At 37.3% G+C, this 17,006-nt stretch overlaps 1 protein-coding gene across 3 annotated transcripts in view; it reads right to left on the bottom strand.

The window, feature by feature from the left end:
• Window positions 1-136: 136 nt before the first annotated feature.
• The window catches only part of LOC136846773 (serine-rich adhesin for platelets-like), a 57,987-nt gene continuing 41,117 nt past the window's right edge, over window positions 137-17,006 (bottom strand). The window contains exons 6-19 of one of the 3 annotated variants that reach the window (XR_010855535.1): window positions 10,034-10,953; window positions 8,398-8,649; window positions 7,312-7,557; window positions 6,430-6,611; window positions 6,177-6,301; window positions 5,383-5,629; window positions 4,982-5,196; window positions 4,520-4,621; window positions 3,975-4,055; window positions 3,369-3,513; window positions 2,819-2,931; window positions 1,583-2,001; window positions 1,155-1,419; window positions 137-1,052 (exon numbers count right to left, since the gene is read on the bottom strand). Coding sequence is in view for 1 of the 3 variants with exons in the window: in XM_067118002.1 (XP_066974103.1) it covers window positions 1,335-1,419; window positions 1,583-2,001; window positions 2,819-2,931; window positions 3,369-3,513; window positions 3,975-4,055; window positions 4,520-4,621; window positions 4,982-5,196; window positions 5,383-5,629; window positions 6,177-6,301; window positions 6,430-6,611; window positions 7,312-7,557; window positions 8,398-8,649; window positions 10,034-10,953 (3,132 nt within the window). In the remaining 2 variants the exon portion in view is untranslated. Of the gene's footprint in view, window positions 1,420-1,582; window positions 2,002-2,818; window positions 2,932-3,368; window positions 3,514-3,974; window positions 4,056-4,519; window positions 4,622-4,981; window positions 5,197-5,382; window positions 5,630-6,176; window positions 6,302-6,429; window positions 6,612-7,311; window positions 7,558-8,397; window positions 8,650-10,033; window positions 10,954-17,006 lie in introns of all 3 variants that reach the window. The other 2 variants (XR_010855536.1, XM_067118002.1) reach the window with 2 other exon arrangements.

Here is a 17,006-nt window from a genome sequence, read left to right as displayed (position 1 = left end):
ACGAATTCCAGCTTTATACAGGGTTCACAATATGGAATAAAGAATTTGTGAAATAATGCAATCTGAATGTATTTACACAAACTTTCAGTATATTCCTCAGCAGAAAACTGACCTTGGGTAGAGTGAAACATGAGTATAAGGGTGCTATTTTATTTTCCCAATAAAATTGGCTAAGTTTTCACTAAATCACACTTTTCCATAGTAATGTATTCAAAACAAATAAACTGGCATAGTATGCACAGCACTTGGCAAGTGTTGTACATTGTATATGTCCATGTACAGTACTGCACTTCTGAGTGGTGTGAATAATCGTTACAGTATTTACAATGTCCTTTTCTCCCGTCTAAAATACATTATCAGAACAAAATCTCTGAGCAGAAAAGTCAGTTCTTTTGTACTCTTAATCACTTCCGACTCCAAAAAGGTGAAAGTACTTGAACCATATCATTTTGTCTCCATAACATTGTCTCCTTAATGTTTCTCCTTTTAGGACAGTGGTATAAACAATAACTTTTCTACAAGGTTTCCATATTATATCCACAAAGCTATTTGTCAGCAACTGGGCTGTTATGAACATCCTTTGTCTTGGAATCACTATATATACTGCAGATGTTATAACATTCCATGGTGAAGCAAAAGTAAAACAGTCGATCTCTTAAGTTGCTCGAAGTTCCCGCCGGATCTCTTGAAGAATCAACGCTGTTGCTCATACAGTGCAGTGGCTCTTCATTCAAAACGCTTTCAACACTTCCCTTATCACCCAATGCTCTTCTGATACAATAAACAAAATTAAAGATAAGATTTCCTATTCTACACTATCCATTTAAATTAATCAAATAAAAAAAGCAGCCTATTCATACTTACCAAATGTATTATGAAAAATATCACTCTCCTACAACTAACCTTATAAATTACCAGTGAAAAACAAAAGAAAGACAGAATGTTTACTCATTTTCCCACAAATCCTAACATGAACAATTTCGAGATGTCAAGTCCTGAGAGAGCGAGAACCTACTGCTAAAATCAGAAGAGCACTGAGTGATGGAGATAACCTGTGAAGAGGTAAGAGGGACTGTAATGGGCAGGATGAAGGAAGGGGGTATTTGTGTATGTGTCAGATGGAAGGAGGGGGTTCATAAATGAAGATAAATAACCTTTAAAGTGATGAAGGGCTGGTTTATGGAGGTGGTGCATAGGCAGATTCTGTAGCTTTACTTTGAATTCTGTAACCTCCAGGGAATTTTAATCCTTGGGTGTTCTTGGCACTGCATCGTATGTGCTGCTGCTCTTTCCTCTACCCCCTTCATTCAATAGCTGTTGTTATCACTGTAGATTCAAGTGCGAGATCGAGAGCGACTCCGACTTCTACGCCGTGACCTACGAGATTCCCTGCTAGGCGATCGACGTGATCGGGGTGACCTGGGGGCAGTAAAAATGTTCATTCAGCTCCTCATTTAAGATAACTACAGAGGACTTGCAGCCTTTTATACCTAGCTATTATGTTAATAGTATACTAAATGACCAGAAACCCGGAGGGGTTTTACACAATATGGTGCGTAGCTAAAATATTTCCACACATTACCTTCTTGGAGATTTTCCTGGTGATCTACGTGGTGATCTCTTTGGTGACCTTCTTGCCGGGGACCTCCTAGCAGATGACCTTCTTGGCGATCTGCGCGGAGATCTCCTCGGGGACCTCCTCGGTGACCTCCGAGGAGATCTGCTTCTTCGACGGGACCTTGATCTGGACCTCGACTTCCTGTTGTTTTTGTCCCTTTCTTTCTCACGCTCGCGGTCACGCTCTCTCTCTCTTTCTCGTTCCTTCTCTCTCTCCCTCTCCCTCTCCCGTTCCTTTTCGCGCTCTCTCTCGCGTTCCTTTCTGCGCTCGGCTCGAACGCGTTCCCACTCCTCCTGCTCTTTTTCTTTAGCAGCACGCATTTCAGCCTCTAGTCTTTCTACTTCCAACATTTTCTGTCGGCGCTGGATCTCCTTCTCTGCAATCTGAACACAGATACAGAATTTAATCAATGAAATAAAATAATATACCAATGATTTTACATACTGATGACCTGAAACAACTAAAAGGTACGAGTGACTTTAGAAACTGCAAACTCACACTACTAAAAACCAAGTGTGGTAAGTGCAATAGAAATACAAAGCAGAAAGCTTTAAATTTTGACTGCCTAACCCCATGAAATACTGAAATTATCTTCGCTTAATAAAGGTGATAAATTAAGATGTTATTTAATACAGCAGTACACTGCTGTACAAAAAACACGTCACGGAAACATCCCGTTTTTTTCAACACTTATGATACTCAAAATTAAAACCAAATCTAATACCTACAGTCTTTCTGAGAATAAATGTAATTTTCATAATTCTCCTGAAACAGATAGCGACAACATCAATAAGTAAAAGTGTACTCCTCAAAATCCCTGTCGACAGTTTTCCTCTTCTTCAGACACACTTTTTCAATAACAACAACTCACACAATACAGTTATGTGACTTAAGTACTCAATCTTCTTGTAACCATTTCAACAAATTAAATAATGCAAGTTTATAAAGAAAAACAAAGTCAAGATATGCTAAAAGGTTGAAAAGTGGTTGTCGACAATCATTCCACTCAATACTCGACCCCCTAAAATATATTTCTTTTGGTAAACATTCTAGATAATTAAAATTTTAACATACTACCAGGAAATACCAAAATATAACTGATTTCTGGATGAAGATACCCCGAGAAGATCATTTCTTTCAAAAACGCTGAAAATGCAGGCATGCGTTACTAATTAGGGGAAAGAAATAACTAGTCCTTACCTGTTCAGGTGTTAATGGAAGCCAATAAATACCTGGCCGAGCTTTTGTTTTCCTAAAGAGATCATCTAGACTTTTTGTTGCTCGAGGCTCTGGTTTGGGAGTAGTTTTATTTCCTGGAATCAAATTAATCCATTAATGACCTGATTATGGGGAAACAAAGGTAATATAACAGCACTTACAGTAGTTAGTTTACTGATAAAACATACATTATGCAACTAACAGAAATTTATGCAAAAGTGCATTTTTTCATTACAAAAATCATTAAAACCAAAAGACAAGTTTCTCCTTTTCTTATATATTTTGTCCACAGTAAAATACCAAACACACATCTCTTAGGTCAACATTTCACCGATATATTCCCAGTTATGTCATGGATATACCTTCAAAAATCAATAACTAAATCAGGTTCTGCATTCATTAAATAGGTTACACTTGTATAATTTAACCTATTATATCTTGTGCAGCAGTAGTCAGCTGGGGAACAAGAGATAAGTACACAAAAACTTGACCCAAAAAACTGAAATTTTTTTCTAATGAAAAAAAGCCTTGCCTTCTGAGGGGCTATGACTCTTCCGACGTTCTCGTAGCCGCTCCTCCTCCCTCTCCTTCCGCAGCCTCTCCCGTTCCCGCTCCTTCTCCCCCGGCGACCGCTCCCCTATCTTCGCTAAGTCCCACTCTCGCACCTGTCCCTCACGCTGGAAATTTCAAAGCAACCAATTATACGATCTTAAAAATTAGTTCATCATTCCCCCTAACATGTACAGTGCTGTGAACCAAATATAAGATGTTCCAACTATGATTAAAAAACAAATATGTGACAATGAAATGAACAACATTGGCCAACACATTAACATCTATTCCATTAAAATTCGGTGAATACCGGCCACAGAAACCTCAAGACATTTGGTTACCAGCTTCCTCCTTTTAATACATTTTGCATGTACACTCGACTTTGTAAACATATTACTCATTCAAACTGATATAAAAATATGACTGAAAGAATTATACAAAATAAAAAACTTTCAGAAGCTTCACATCAGATCCCAAAAAATGAGTATAGAAGCTGAGGATAAAAAACACAACAGAAACCTTCACAGAAAACATAAATCGTACACAACGATGGAGAATGATTTTCCAAACAGGATTCTGAACTCACCCTCCATCTTTCATCACGTCTGTCTTCCATGGCCTTCTGGAATGGTGGGGAGAAGTTCTCCATTTTCTTTTTCATCTCCTCCTGTAAACAGATGCATATATCAAATCAAATTCATAAACCTTGGCAACTCTCAAATAAAGTTCCCTTCACCAATTCTTCTTTATCAAGTAATTTAATCAAAATCAACAGAGTTCTCTCTTTTGAAATTCATTCATTTCTCATTCACATCCTTTACCTACAGCCTTTGCTTGTCTATTACACATTCAAACAAATCTCAATACTGTAACCTTAAGAAGCCTAAGCAATATGAAAATACAGTAATAAGAAATCACCATTATTGAAATCGTCAACAAGCATATAATAATGAATCAATTTCTTAGGTTTCAATGCACATGGCTGAGAGCAACAACTAAGTTATGCCCTCCTCTATATCTACACAATCAAAATGAATAGCCAAACTAGTTTCTGCACATTATCTAATACCATTCTGTTTATATGATGGAAATAAAAGCATACAGTTCTTCTTAAAATCTGTCTAGACTTACCTCGGTTGAAAAATCAACGTGCAAGTTCTTAGGATTTGAGAACGGCCACTTTACTCCATGAAGAGCTACACGAGTCTCCTGGGCCTGGTCTTCCGTCTCATACTGCAGGAGGAAAAGAAAATGTACGGCACCCAAAATAAGATTACTGCTCAATTAAAAAGAACAAAATTTGAACATTAATATCATCAGTGTTTTCTCAAACACATGACTTTAGTTTAAGCCTCACTTCTATTGTGACAAGATCCCCAAATATCACTCTCCCCGTGGCATTAATTCTGACATGAGACAATCAAAACTTACTCAAAGAATTAATCTTCACAACAAATTAAACTTTATTCTGCAAAATTCCTACTCATTTTGTGCAAATATACCCAGATTATTTAATAATTTCTACAGATCCTTCATAATGCATTTTTTATTTCATGAAACCTGTATAAGCATGTACAAAAATCTACCACTCACCATAGCAAAGCACACAGATTTGATGTTATCTATCCAAAATCCATTGTCTACTAAACGTCCCGTTCTTTGAAGCAGTTCTCGTAACTGATTGATGGTGAAAGGTCTGGTGAGGTTGTTAATACACACAACTCTGGAGGGTTTATTACGAGCTGGAGCAATAGCAGGTTTGCTAACCGGTGCAGGGCCTTCAAACATTCTAATCTTCCTATATTCATCTGAAACAAGGAAGGACAATGAATGACCCACGAGTAATGTAACCCTCACGCTTAAATTTAAACCACACTAAAAACTCGTCCCACAGCCTTGACAACTCTTCAGTCTTCATTACTGTAATACTGAATTCAAACAAAAGTTACAAGCTCTGACAACCACAAACCCAATATCTTCAATTCATAACTTACTTTCTTCTGGGGAGTTAGAACGGGAATGTCGCTTCTGTTTAACCAGAGGTGACACTTCTCTCACTTCCCTCCTAGATTTAGATTTACGACCATCATTAGCTGCCTCCTCTTCAAATTCCTCTGCTTCCTTCATCTGTGGAGGCAGCTCTGGGCCTTCGTCACTGGCTTCTCCCGATTCCAGATCAGAATCATCATCATCCATACGAACCTCCCACTCCGATAAAGGCTTGACATCGGGTATAAGTTCCTATGGAAATACAGAATTACATGATACACTTCAATATAGTATACAGTGCACTGAAAACAGTACAATCACTTAACACAGTCATCTCTTTATGATGTCCAACTCACCAAAGGCTAAACATGATAACTAAGAAAACTGTAAAGACTGACTGGTGTGACACAATTTGACCCCATCCTAATGGATTTAGGTATACAATGGGTCAAATCTGCATACAGCTTTAAAACATCCTAAATGTCAGTATAATTTAATTCAAATTTCCCTCCAAAATAGTAATGAAATTTCCAGTTATGAACATTGCCAAAAGTGAACATTTCATAAAATATTTAATTAAATAATAATACACACATGTATGGTTAGGCAAGTGATGAAATCTCTGACAGGAAAGTTTGGTGCATGCACACTGTTTATCATTAAAATTCCGTGTTGCTAAACTTTGCAGTGAACTTAGTTATCACCTTCATCTTATCATAAGAAGAATGGCCTCGAACTTCTGCTCACTGGCTAATTTTCCCACCAACTTCAAACAAATGAGATACACCTCCAAACTCACCTTCAGTGAAGCAGACGATATATCCACAGCTGTCTTTTTTGTTGAATTGCCCCACTTGCATTTCTTTGGTTTCTCCCCATCTTGGACATTTTCGTCCTCACGCGACTTAGTCCTGGACAAACTTACTGTAAGAGGAAATAATATGGTCCTGAATAAGATTCTGTCTATAAAAGGAAAGATTTTGTCTCAACCATGTGGTGCAAATTTTGATGAACAAGCAAAAATACAAACAGGACTCTTTCATATCACTTACCTTTCCTAACAGATTTAAAATTTGAATAGTCAATAGTAACTTTAGTTTCTTTGTTTTCCTTCTCCTCGTCATGCTCACTTCTATCCGAGTGCCTGCGATCCCTCCTGCTGCTGGTGCGTGAATAACCTCTCCTCGGACTTCTGGAACGCGATCTTCCTCTATGTGACTTAGACCTTGGAGACCTGTTACCAGAGAAAAATTGTAATTCATAACAATTTCAATTTCCACTGGAAGTCACACAGTCACAAAAAATCTATTACATATCTACTCTCTATTGCATTGGGTGTGCTACTTCTATTTCTTTTTATGTCAAGTCACACAGAAGCTAAGATAAGTCTCCTTTCCATTGCAAGACAGCAAGATCATCTTGTGGGAGACAGAATGGACCTTGAGATGCACTGTTTTCTAGGCCCCCAACTGTAAGACTGATTGAGTGATTTACAGATTTTAGGCAATTAACTGATTTCCATTTTGTTCAGCCCTGAAAACCACAACTAACAAACAAAGAAAGAGCACTTTAAAACTGAGCCCTTACAAAACATCTGGTTATAGATACAGACACCACCCTACTTACAAACACGTTATGTTCCGGATGGCCATTTGTATGCTGAATTGTTCAAGTTGGTTACTGTACTCTTCATGCCTATTCAAGCACAGTATGAAATAAAATCAATACAGTACTGTATGTTTTTTTATAGGCCCCCAAATCAGAACTTGAAATTACAGGTGGCAAAGGGGAGCGCTCTGAACACAATTTTAATTTGTGATCCCATTTGTTTGTATCTCTCAATGTTTCTAAGTTGAATGTTCATAAGTAGGGTGGTGTCTGTATTCACTTTTGTTTCTCCAGATTTCTAAGTGCTTATAAAACAACCACCATACCTTGATCGTGAATGGGACCGTCTTGACCTTCTATCCGATCCATGGAAAGATATTGGTTTGTGTGAAGATTTGTCACCATCCGGAGTTCCGTCTCTCGATGAACGTCTTTTTCCTGAGCCATGCTTGCTGGAATCAAACTTCTTGCGCCTGGATCCAGATCTTGACCTGGAACTATCGGAAGAATTGGAGGAAGAACGGCCACGTGCTTTGTTGGGGGAAGGAGACTTTGAAGCATCACTGTGTGATCTGAAATAAATAACAAAAATTTTAGAAAAATTACTACAGGTGATGCACCTACAACTAATTGCAATTATTACCTTAATTATATTCAACACAGACAAATAAATAAATGGGCTTTTGATGCTCAAGATGTATTATATGAGGAAGTTAGAAGAGGAAGGAATTAAAAAACCTTATGTAACAGCTACGCAGGTCTTAGAAAAGGTAAAGCATTTCTATTATGTTAGGGACACATTGGACTGTGAAGCAGTAGCTGAAGGACTGGGCCATTGAAATATCCTATTTTGTGAAAAAAGAGCCAAGTTGTATAGACAATATCTAACAAAATAACAAAAATGTCCTGCTTTTCCGTTAAAACTTTTTAGTCATGTAATCCCCAGATGTAATCCCAAGAAGAAAATTAATCCTTACAATAATTATTACTGCTCAAGTGGATTCATTCTTTTATTCTTCCTCATGCTAACACACCTCCAATATTTTTTGGTCATAGTACCTCATGTTTCTTGTTCTGTGATGCTAAACATAATTATTTAAATGACTTTTCTCTCTCCTTTATCTCAAGTGCACCAGTTTTCCTCAGGGTCATAGATTAGCCAGTCGTGACTAAATTGTAACATGCACTGCCTGCTTAGTGTCAGCCTGCTTCCTTGGATGCAAAGTTCCCTAGGTAATAAAATCCTGCTTCTCAATAACAGGCAAATACCAGACATTACCCGAATGGAATGGAACACGAAAGTACAACTTTTCATGGCAATGAAAGCCTAGTCTTGAATCCTAACCCTAAATGAATCAAGAATCATCATTCAGTCTTGAGAGAAATCTATGACAAAACTCAGGTCTACCTACTTGTCATCCATAAGAGAATCCTTCCTACTCTTTCTATGGTCATTTTCAGCGTCTTCCGGAGGTCCTTTAGGTTCATTTCGGAGGAGCTTAGGTTTAGGAGTCTCTTTGGAGTCCTCAGCGCTATCCTTGTGGTGTCTAGAATCTTTTTTCTTATCATTTTCTTTAGAATCCTTCCTCTCTTCCTGAGAGCGCCTGCGAGAGAGATCATGCCTCGACTTCTTTGGAGATGGCGATCGCGAAGAGTCGCTGGAACTACAAAACATGAATCCGTGAAAAAAAACAAAATCTGAAATAATAGTTATACTTTCCAGAATCAAGATAAAAAGTTCAAAAAGACATTTTCACCACTCAGAAGAAAATGATCTAACACCACTTTCAACTTCTCAGTCGTTACTAAACAATATTCCTGTTTCAATTTTTTGCAAGGCTGAAAGCCTGAATTCCATTCTAATTTCTAATGACACATTAATACAAAATTAATTCTGTGAACCAAGTTACAAGAATAATCATAGCATACTTAAATAAGATCAGTCATATTCTTTACTCATCATTAGCCTTTATTCTAAAACAAGACAGGAAATCTGAAATTTATAGTCGCTGGACAGATATATGAAGAGACGACTAGATAAAAAAAGTTCATCTCTTCACTGGATACCCATCAACCACACTAAGGCCAAATCACAACTGTGATGTCCCAAACTTGATTTGGTTCCATTGTCATTAATAGGTTTATAAACAAAAATGTTTCATGTTATAAAAACTCGATATATATACTTCTTAAATATTTCTTATATAAGCAATCCAAAGGATGTCCTCTTAAATGCAGAAAAAAAAATTCTTGACATGGATAAGTAATAATATTCAAGATTGTAAACATTATTTCTATTTAAACATGTGGAACGTACAAAGCATTCTTGTAAATTTCAACAGCAATTTTCTACTTTTTTTTTAATTTCTATTATGGAGTTTTCACGGCTATGTTTTAGATCTTATTTAGTGTTTTATAATTTTATAAATTTACAAGTGACTGACAAGGGAATTATATGTTTGCTTATTTATGCTATAGACAGAATTTCCATCTTTTGTAGTTCTTCCTAAAACCTAAACTTGAATACAAAAACTATGAAATTATTTGTCACTGAAACTACTGTATCTTCTAACAAACAGTGCTGTACTGAAAAATTACAAGTTTCTTAATGACGGCAAGGATATTTCAAATTTTTTATACAAGAAACATTCTTCAAGAAGGTACAGCTCATATTATGAACCCTAAAACAGTTAATGGGAATATACAGGCAACTTAATAAGCAAAAAATGGCTACACAAAATGTTTAGTATATTTAAAAAAAAATAGCAAAGCAATGCAAGAGGCAACATAGCTATCCAAAAGTCATCAAACTTTTTTTTACAAAACTATAAACTCACTAAAGTGAAAATTACATTTTCACTGTGATGAATAATCAATTTTTGTTAATCAGGCTTACGATGAAATTCAGCTTTTTTTTTATTTCTTGGTCATTCCTAAGTGAAGTATAAACACAAATACTATATAATAATAAAAATAACTGAAAATAATCCCTCCCGTAATACCATGATGAAAAGGCAAGAGAAACAAAAACTCCTAAGAGCAACATACCGGCTGTGAGACCTTGATCGATCCCTTGATTTCTTGGTGGCGTGCCTACCATCTTGGTCGTCTTCTTTATCCGTCTTGCCGTGTTTCCCAGACTCTTTCTTCTCGGCCTCGTTCTCTCTGGAGTCTTTAGTTCCCTTTTCATCAGTGTCCTTGTGACTGCTGGAACGTCTCTTCTTGCCTTCATCCCTTCTGCCTTTGTCTTCTTTTTCTTTCCTCTTCTTTTTGTCATCTTTGCTCTTACCGTCGTCTAGGTTCTCCTTCTCATCCTGACTCTTCTTAGATTTTCCCTGCTCGCCTCCAGCAGAGGAGGGCCTCTTCTCTTTGGTAGCAGACTCCTTCTGATCCTCTTCGGTGTCTTTCGTCTCCTCTTGGGCTTCTTGAGACTCCTCGTCCTGGTCCAAGAAGAGATCGTCGTCACGGATCTTCAGGGAGCTCTCCACGACCTCCTCCTCGATGCTTTTCAGCTTCTGACCTCCGAGCGAATTCTCATCTTTCTCACTGTCCTCATTTGCATTCTCAGTGCTTTCACTTCTCGAGCCTCTCCTCCTCTGCCTTCTCGAGGGAGCACTGCCGCTGTCCTTTTCCAAACTCTGACTCCTGGAGCGCCTCTGAGAGGTGTTGGCCTCTGAAGACGCCGTCTGTTTGGCCTCGCCGTCTTGTGTGACGTCCTTGCTGTTGTCATTTGCCTCGTCGAGGCTCTTGCTCCTGGAACTCCTCCTCGAAGATCTCCCCTCCTGTATATCACCATTGGGATCTTTCTGGTCTTGGCCATCTTTTTCCGCATCTTTGTTTACTGGTTTCCCAACTTCATTCTTATCAGCTTCTTGCTGATTCTGGTCACTATCTTCAACTGTAGAGTCTGACGGCTTGCTCTTCACTTTTGCCTCAGCCACAACCTCGGTCTTCTTGCGACGAGCCATCTGCAAAGAAAATTTTGCACTGTTAAAAATTTATGAACATTACAAATGGAGTAAATAACACACGAATCACATCAACGGATAATCACAGTTGCACAAAATAATGTGACAAACAAGTAATCAAATATTTGCACTGGTCAAGTTGATAGATCACTGTGTATAACTGTGGCAGCCAAACTAGCACATAGTTCACCCCCTTAAAACTGTCTTAATTGTCTATTCTTACATACTACACATAAGAGTTGAAAATTGCACAAGGGATCATACTTCACAATTTTATTGCACAAACCAACATACTGTACAGTACACTTAAACATACACACACATACAAGCCACAGCATACAACCATTCAAGCTACATCATACGTACTAACAACAGCAATTTGCATTATTCAGTAATCCTTCACTTGTTTTGCTGTTATCATAAATGGTTGTTTATTCATCTTTACTCAATGTTGAGGAGTAAAATCGAGGTTTTCCCCCCAAAAAAATCATGTGCACTTCTCAGAAAATGGTATGGTATCCATTTTCTCTATAAACACCTAGTCCAGGCATTAAAAATATTTTTCATCACCCTATAAGTTTTCATGTTTCTGTAAATTACACTTCTCAACAGGAAAATTAACGCATGGGATTCTGACATAGCAGAGTAGGTAAGACACAGACATAGACATACAAGTCGCCTTAAACTACGAATCAGTTAGACAATCATAACTTTAAAAGCTTGAAAGCGCAGACTTTCTTAATGATTCAAGTCTGCAAGCTATAAGTTTTGACACAATACAGACAAAAAAAAAAAAAAAACCATGACATGGGACATTTCATGTTTCCTTCGGTAGAAAGACTACTGCAGTAGGCCTTCTTTTACACTACTATAAACTTTCCAAGTAACATATGTTATTTTTATTATTCTGTAATGAGATACCTGACTTGCTTTTGTAGTATCATAGGGATTGCCCAAAGGAGATTCTCTTAAACAAGTGAAAATCACACCAAGGTCAAGTTGAAGAAGGTGAACAGAAGAGTAACAGGTAAAAACTTATGCCTCGGGAGGGTCAAGGTATGCTACAAAGAACCTTTAATGCTAATTTTACAAGGGCTAGAGTCAAAACTCCTTCCAAACTGAAAGTTGCTAATGTGAGATCTATGAAATGGCTTTAAAAAAAAAAAGAGCATGGTAAGAAGTTTTAGACAGTAGTTATCTAATCAGTGTTATGCTATTATGGTATGCTTATGAAATCTTCAGTATTAACATTAGTAAACTGTGGCTCTGCAAAAAGTAAACAAAATAACTGCACTAGCATTAAGCTAAAGGAATCACTTTTTATCTTTCACCTGTCAATACTTTTATGCCTGACTCACCACTCAAGATTTTTTTATATGAATCATACAATACTTGATTAACTGAGAGAGAGAGAGAGAGAGAGAGAGAGAGAGAGAGAGAGAATTATCAGTTATGTAAGTAACAAAGAGAAGTCAGTTAGGGTCCATAAAATTACTGGTTGGTCTTTTAAGTATAATCTTATCTTATTAGTACATACTGCTTTTCTAAGGCTTACCAGAGAGATCAAGAGAGTTATATGTATGTAATACAATGAATGATGTAAGATATTTTCTGTTGAGACAGAATTCCACCTAATAAAGGGAGCCAATACAAACACTGAAAATCTACCTAAGAAATCTAACCTTTTGGAATTTTTCTGGGCTCCCTTCCATAGACGAAATAAGATATCTAAATTTACGAAACAGTGAGACTGCATTAAGGGTCGCTTATGAGCAGTACAGACAAGGCACAGGCCATTGCACTGGTGCACAATCCTCAAGAGACCAAGCATTAAAGCATACAATCACTGCCCAAGCTACCTTAACCCAAGCTAGGACCAAGAAGTGGTTGCTGATGATTCTGTAAGCAAACCTATGGGCTCCCCAAAGATCCAACCCTGGCTCACAAGGGGAAGTTAGTTTTGCCAGTGAAATCAAGCAAGTCATGAGCAAGGCTTAAATTTGGGACCACTACAATGTGAAGTCCAGGCAAAACCTAAACCACCATGACCCCAAAGGTGTGGAAACAGTCCTTCATCCTTACCAAATATTAGAAAGCTACATTAACTTCACAGAATAATCGAAACTGCGTCGATTTCGATAAATACCGACTTGTGACACAGACTAGAATCTGAAATGGAGGTCACCTCGAATGACAATCGGAAAAAAGTAGTTCACAGGTCCACTTCTAGTTGAAAAATATAGCTTTGGCAAATTCACAAATACCAGATATATCCCGAGTTCCAAATAAAGCATTAAGAAGCCTAAATCAGTAACAAATTTGCTTCACAGACCATATCAACAAAAACTAACACCCTCAAATAAAATTAAAACCACTAAGCCAATCAAAGCTTCTACCTACCATTCTTGAGAGGTATCTAAGATACAGACTAGAATGTGTGGCAGCATCTGCACTATTGCAACTCAGGATTAAGCACAGGTCAAGAATTTGGCTATTTAATGATACTATACCTCAATAATTCTTTTCAATCCTCGACTTTCATGCTTAGTATTTTTTCTTCCAAACCCAAAACATTTATTAAAATTATGCCCATGCATTTTCATTTGCTTTGGAAAACAGGTTGACTGAATATATATCAAATATTACAAATTCATGAACAAAGCCATCATCTACAATTAATGAGAATACTTCGTAGGCAACCAGTAACCTTTTTTTGTATGTGTTCCAACAGACTAAGTAAAAATACACCAAAAACTATCATCACAAGTACTTAGGTAACAACAAACCCATATAATAATCAATGCAAATCATATTAACAAACAAAAACATGACTTTCAAGTAAGGTAGCATATACAGCCCAAGTAATACAAAAAAGAAAAATATTTGATTATTCCCTATCTTAATCCACAAACCTACATGCACAGTTCCTTGTAGGACTGAAGTAAACAGCACCAGATATGCTATAAGTATACCACTGACAAACAATAACCGTAGTAAAAAAATACGGCAACCTGTACAGATATAAACTACTACTGTATAAGAAAAGCTACTTAAGTGAAATGAAACAATAATGTTCAGCGCTAAATTCTAGTAGGTTTTAAATACTATAACCTAAGCCCCAAAATCTCACAACCATAAAACTGGATTTCAAGGAATATATTGACTGCATACTCACGCACAGTACCAGTGTCAAGACATTTAAACAATGCATGGTGAGAGACAGATTTCAAACTGACTCATGCTCAGTACACCAGTGAATTGAACATCCTAGTATTATTGCAGGAGGATAAACCCTTACTGAAACACTTCCACATATTTCTGGAGACAAGCACCAACCCCCTTTAACCTGGCAAAGTACTGTACTCATATTTTGCCACATACCTAAGTTCATGGGTATCACAATTACATAAATCATTTCAACTCTGACATTAAGAACTAATAAATAAAACGAAATTTTAAAATGTCATCCACTTATGGCAAATGTTTCCACTTCAAGCCGTCATAATCACTGAAAGCATTCTGCATATAAAATTTCATAAATTTATAGCCAATGGCTTTCAAAGTTGTTGTAATTCTTTTAAATTACTCAATAAAAAGTAGTTAATGGCTAAAAAATGTCAAAGGGTAAGCGTCCACATTTTGATACTTATTACACAGCAAGACGAAAGAGCCAACTGCATTCTATTTAGCCAGAACATGATGAAGTGACTTCAGTTAAGGAAGTGCAATCATCAAAAGTCAACAATAAATTTCAATCTATATATAAACTGTATGTTTATTTGCACGAGGTTAAAAAATGAAAGAAAAAATATGCATGGTCTTGGCTGATATCACGTATAGCCCTTTGTTGGCTGAGTCGGTTGAGCTTCGGACTGTCACTCGATGGGCCGGAGTTCAATTCCCCCGGCCGGCTGATGAAGAGTTAGAGGAATTTATTTCTGGTGATAGAAATTCATTTCTCGCTATAATGTGGTTCGGATTCCACAATAAGCTGTAGGTCCCGTTGCTAAGTAACCAACTGGTTCTTAGCCACGTAAAATATAAGTCTAATCCTTCGGGCCAGCCCTAGGAGAGCTGTTAATCAGCTCAGTGGTCTGGTAAAACTAAGGTATACTTAATTTTCAATAACGTAACAGGAACTTCCTATGGGATTTTTACCAATTACTCCTCATGAGCAGTTAATGCAAATAAGTACTCTCAAGTCATAATTATTGTGTTTATAAATGAAAGACTGTAGTTTCTTGATTCGTCTTCCTTCCTTCCACTTGCTCCTCCTTTCAAAGTTAATGGACTTTTAGCCTCATTTCAATTTATACTGTACTGAAATACTGTCACCTTTCATTTCTCTCATCCTCATCATGCTAAACTGAACTTTCTTAATAATGGTGAAGCAGCTTGTAATAAATATTAATGACATTATAAAACAAATCCCAAGTGAGTGAGAAAAGTCAGTGACACACACACACACACACACACACACACAGAGAGAGAGAGAGAGAGAGAGAGAGAGAGAGAGAGAGAGAGAGAGAGAGAGAGAGAGAGAGAGAGAGAGAGAGAGATTCATGTAAGATGTCAAAAATGTTTTGAAAAACAGTAGACACCAATCTCCATTTCACATTATCACAGTAAACATCAATCACTAATTTATATTATCACTCAGTTCTCATACTCAGCCCCTCTCCACATCAATTCCCATGAAACATCCACATCAATTCCCATGAAACACCTGCATCAATTCCCATGAAACTTACAAGACTTTTCCTTTACAACGTTGGATTTATATACTTTGTACTTGGCAATTCATCAGGTAATAATTTAAAGTGGCATGGCATACATTGCATGCACTATAAAACAAATGACATGGTAATTACAGTACTACAAAATTCTTTCCTGAAAAATTTAGATCTAACAGTTGTATACTGTATAATAAAGGATATACCATTACTTACAACAAGGTTTATAAAAATTATTTTATATAATCCCAGTGTATATGTATTCTGACTGCAAAATAATTCGGACAAGAGAGAGAGAGAGAGAGAGAGAGAGAGAGAGAGAGAGAGAGAGAGAGAGAGAGAGAGAGAGAGAGAGAGAGAGAGAGAGAGAGAGAGAGAGAGAGAGAGAGCATGAGCATATTTTATGCAAGTAGAAAAAATTGCTAATATACATCACCAAGAGAATGTACAAAGAGAGAGGAAAAGTAAAATTGAATACTGCACGAACAAATGTTTCTAAGAGCTACAGTATCACCTTAGCAAAGGCTGTGGCAATGTGTCTGGCTTGATCAGTTGTTGATCAAGAGAAGCAAATGCATTACAAGACCTCTTCATTGTTCTCTGAACCCTTTCATATTGATTCATCTAAAAACAATAAAAATTCTTGCTGTAAAAAGCTACTAACAGCAAGTAAAATGCAAACTTCATTCTTCTTAGCCTTAGGTAGACTGCTTTTTCGGTGGAATGCTAACAGGCAAATGATAACCAGTAAATCTGCCGACTCATGTTGAGCTCTACACAACAGCTCGTCTTCCCACTAGTTGCATCACAGCAAGTTACCATCTTCATATTCTGATTTGCATAACCAGATGGACAGGGAGACAGTGCATGATAGGACCTTATTGCAAAACTAACCATACCATCACAGGATGCAGTGGCTGATAACCTATGTGGGTTGTAATGATTCAAAATGTGAAGAATGGAATACACATCAATACAAAGGGAAACTATCAATGGAATGCCAACAAAAAAAAAGTGTGTTTACAGGGAATGCATAAGGAATTGACCAAGGACTGTATAGAGGGATGAAGAAATTTGTTTTTATTTAGCATTTCCCAACGTTTTGTGAGAGAGAGAGAGAGAGAGAGAGAGAGAGAGAGAGAGAGAGAGAGAGAGAGAGAGAGAGAGAGAGAGAGAGAGAGAGAGAGAGAGAGAGAGTGTAATTGTCGTTGTGAGTGGTTCGGTTGTTGGAGTTGGTTTTACGGCTGTCTCTCTGTCTGTCGGTCTGTCGGGAGTTTTTTCGTTTTTTGGGGAGGTCTTGGGCAGTTGAGGTCCAACCTT

Source organism: Macrobrachium rosenbergii, chromosome 15, assembly GCF_040412425.1.
Source record: "Macrobrachium rosenbergii isolate ZJJX-2024 chromosome 15, ASM4041242v1, whole genome shotgun sequence".
Classification (NCBI taxonomy): domain Eukaryota; kingdom Metazoa; phylum Arthropoda; class Malacostraca; order Decapoda; family Palaemonidae; genus Macrobrachium; species Macrobrachium rosenbergii.
This window is presented reverse-complemented; position numbering and strand designations above follow the sequence as displayed.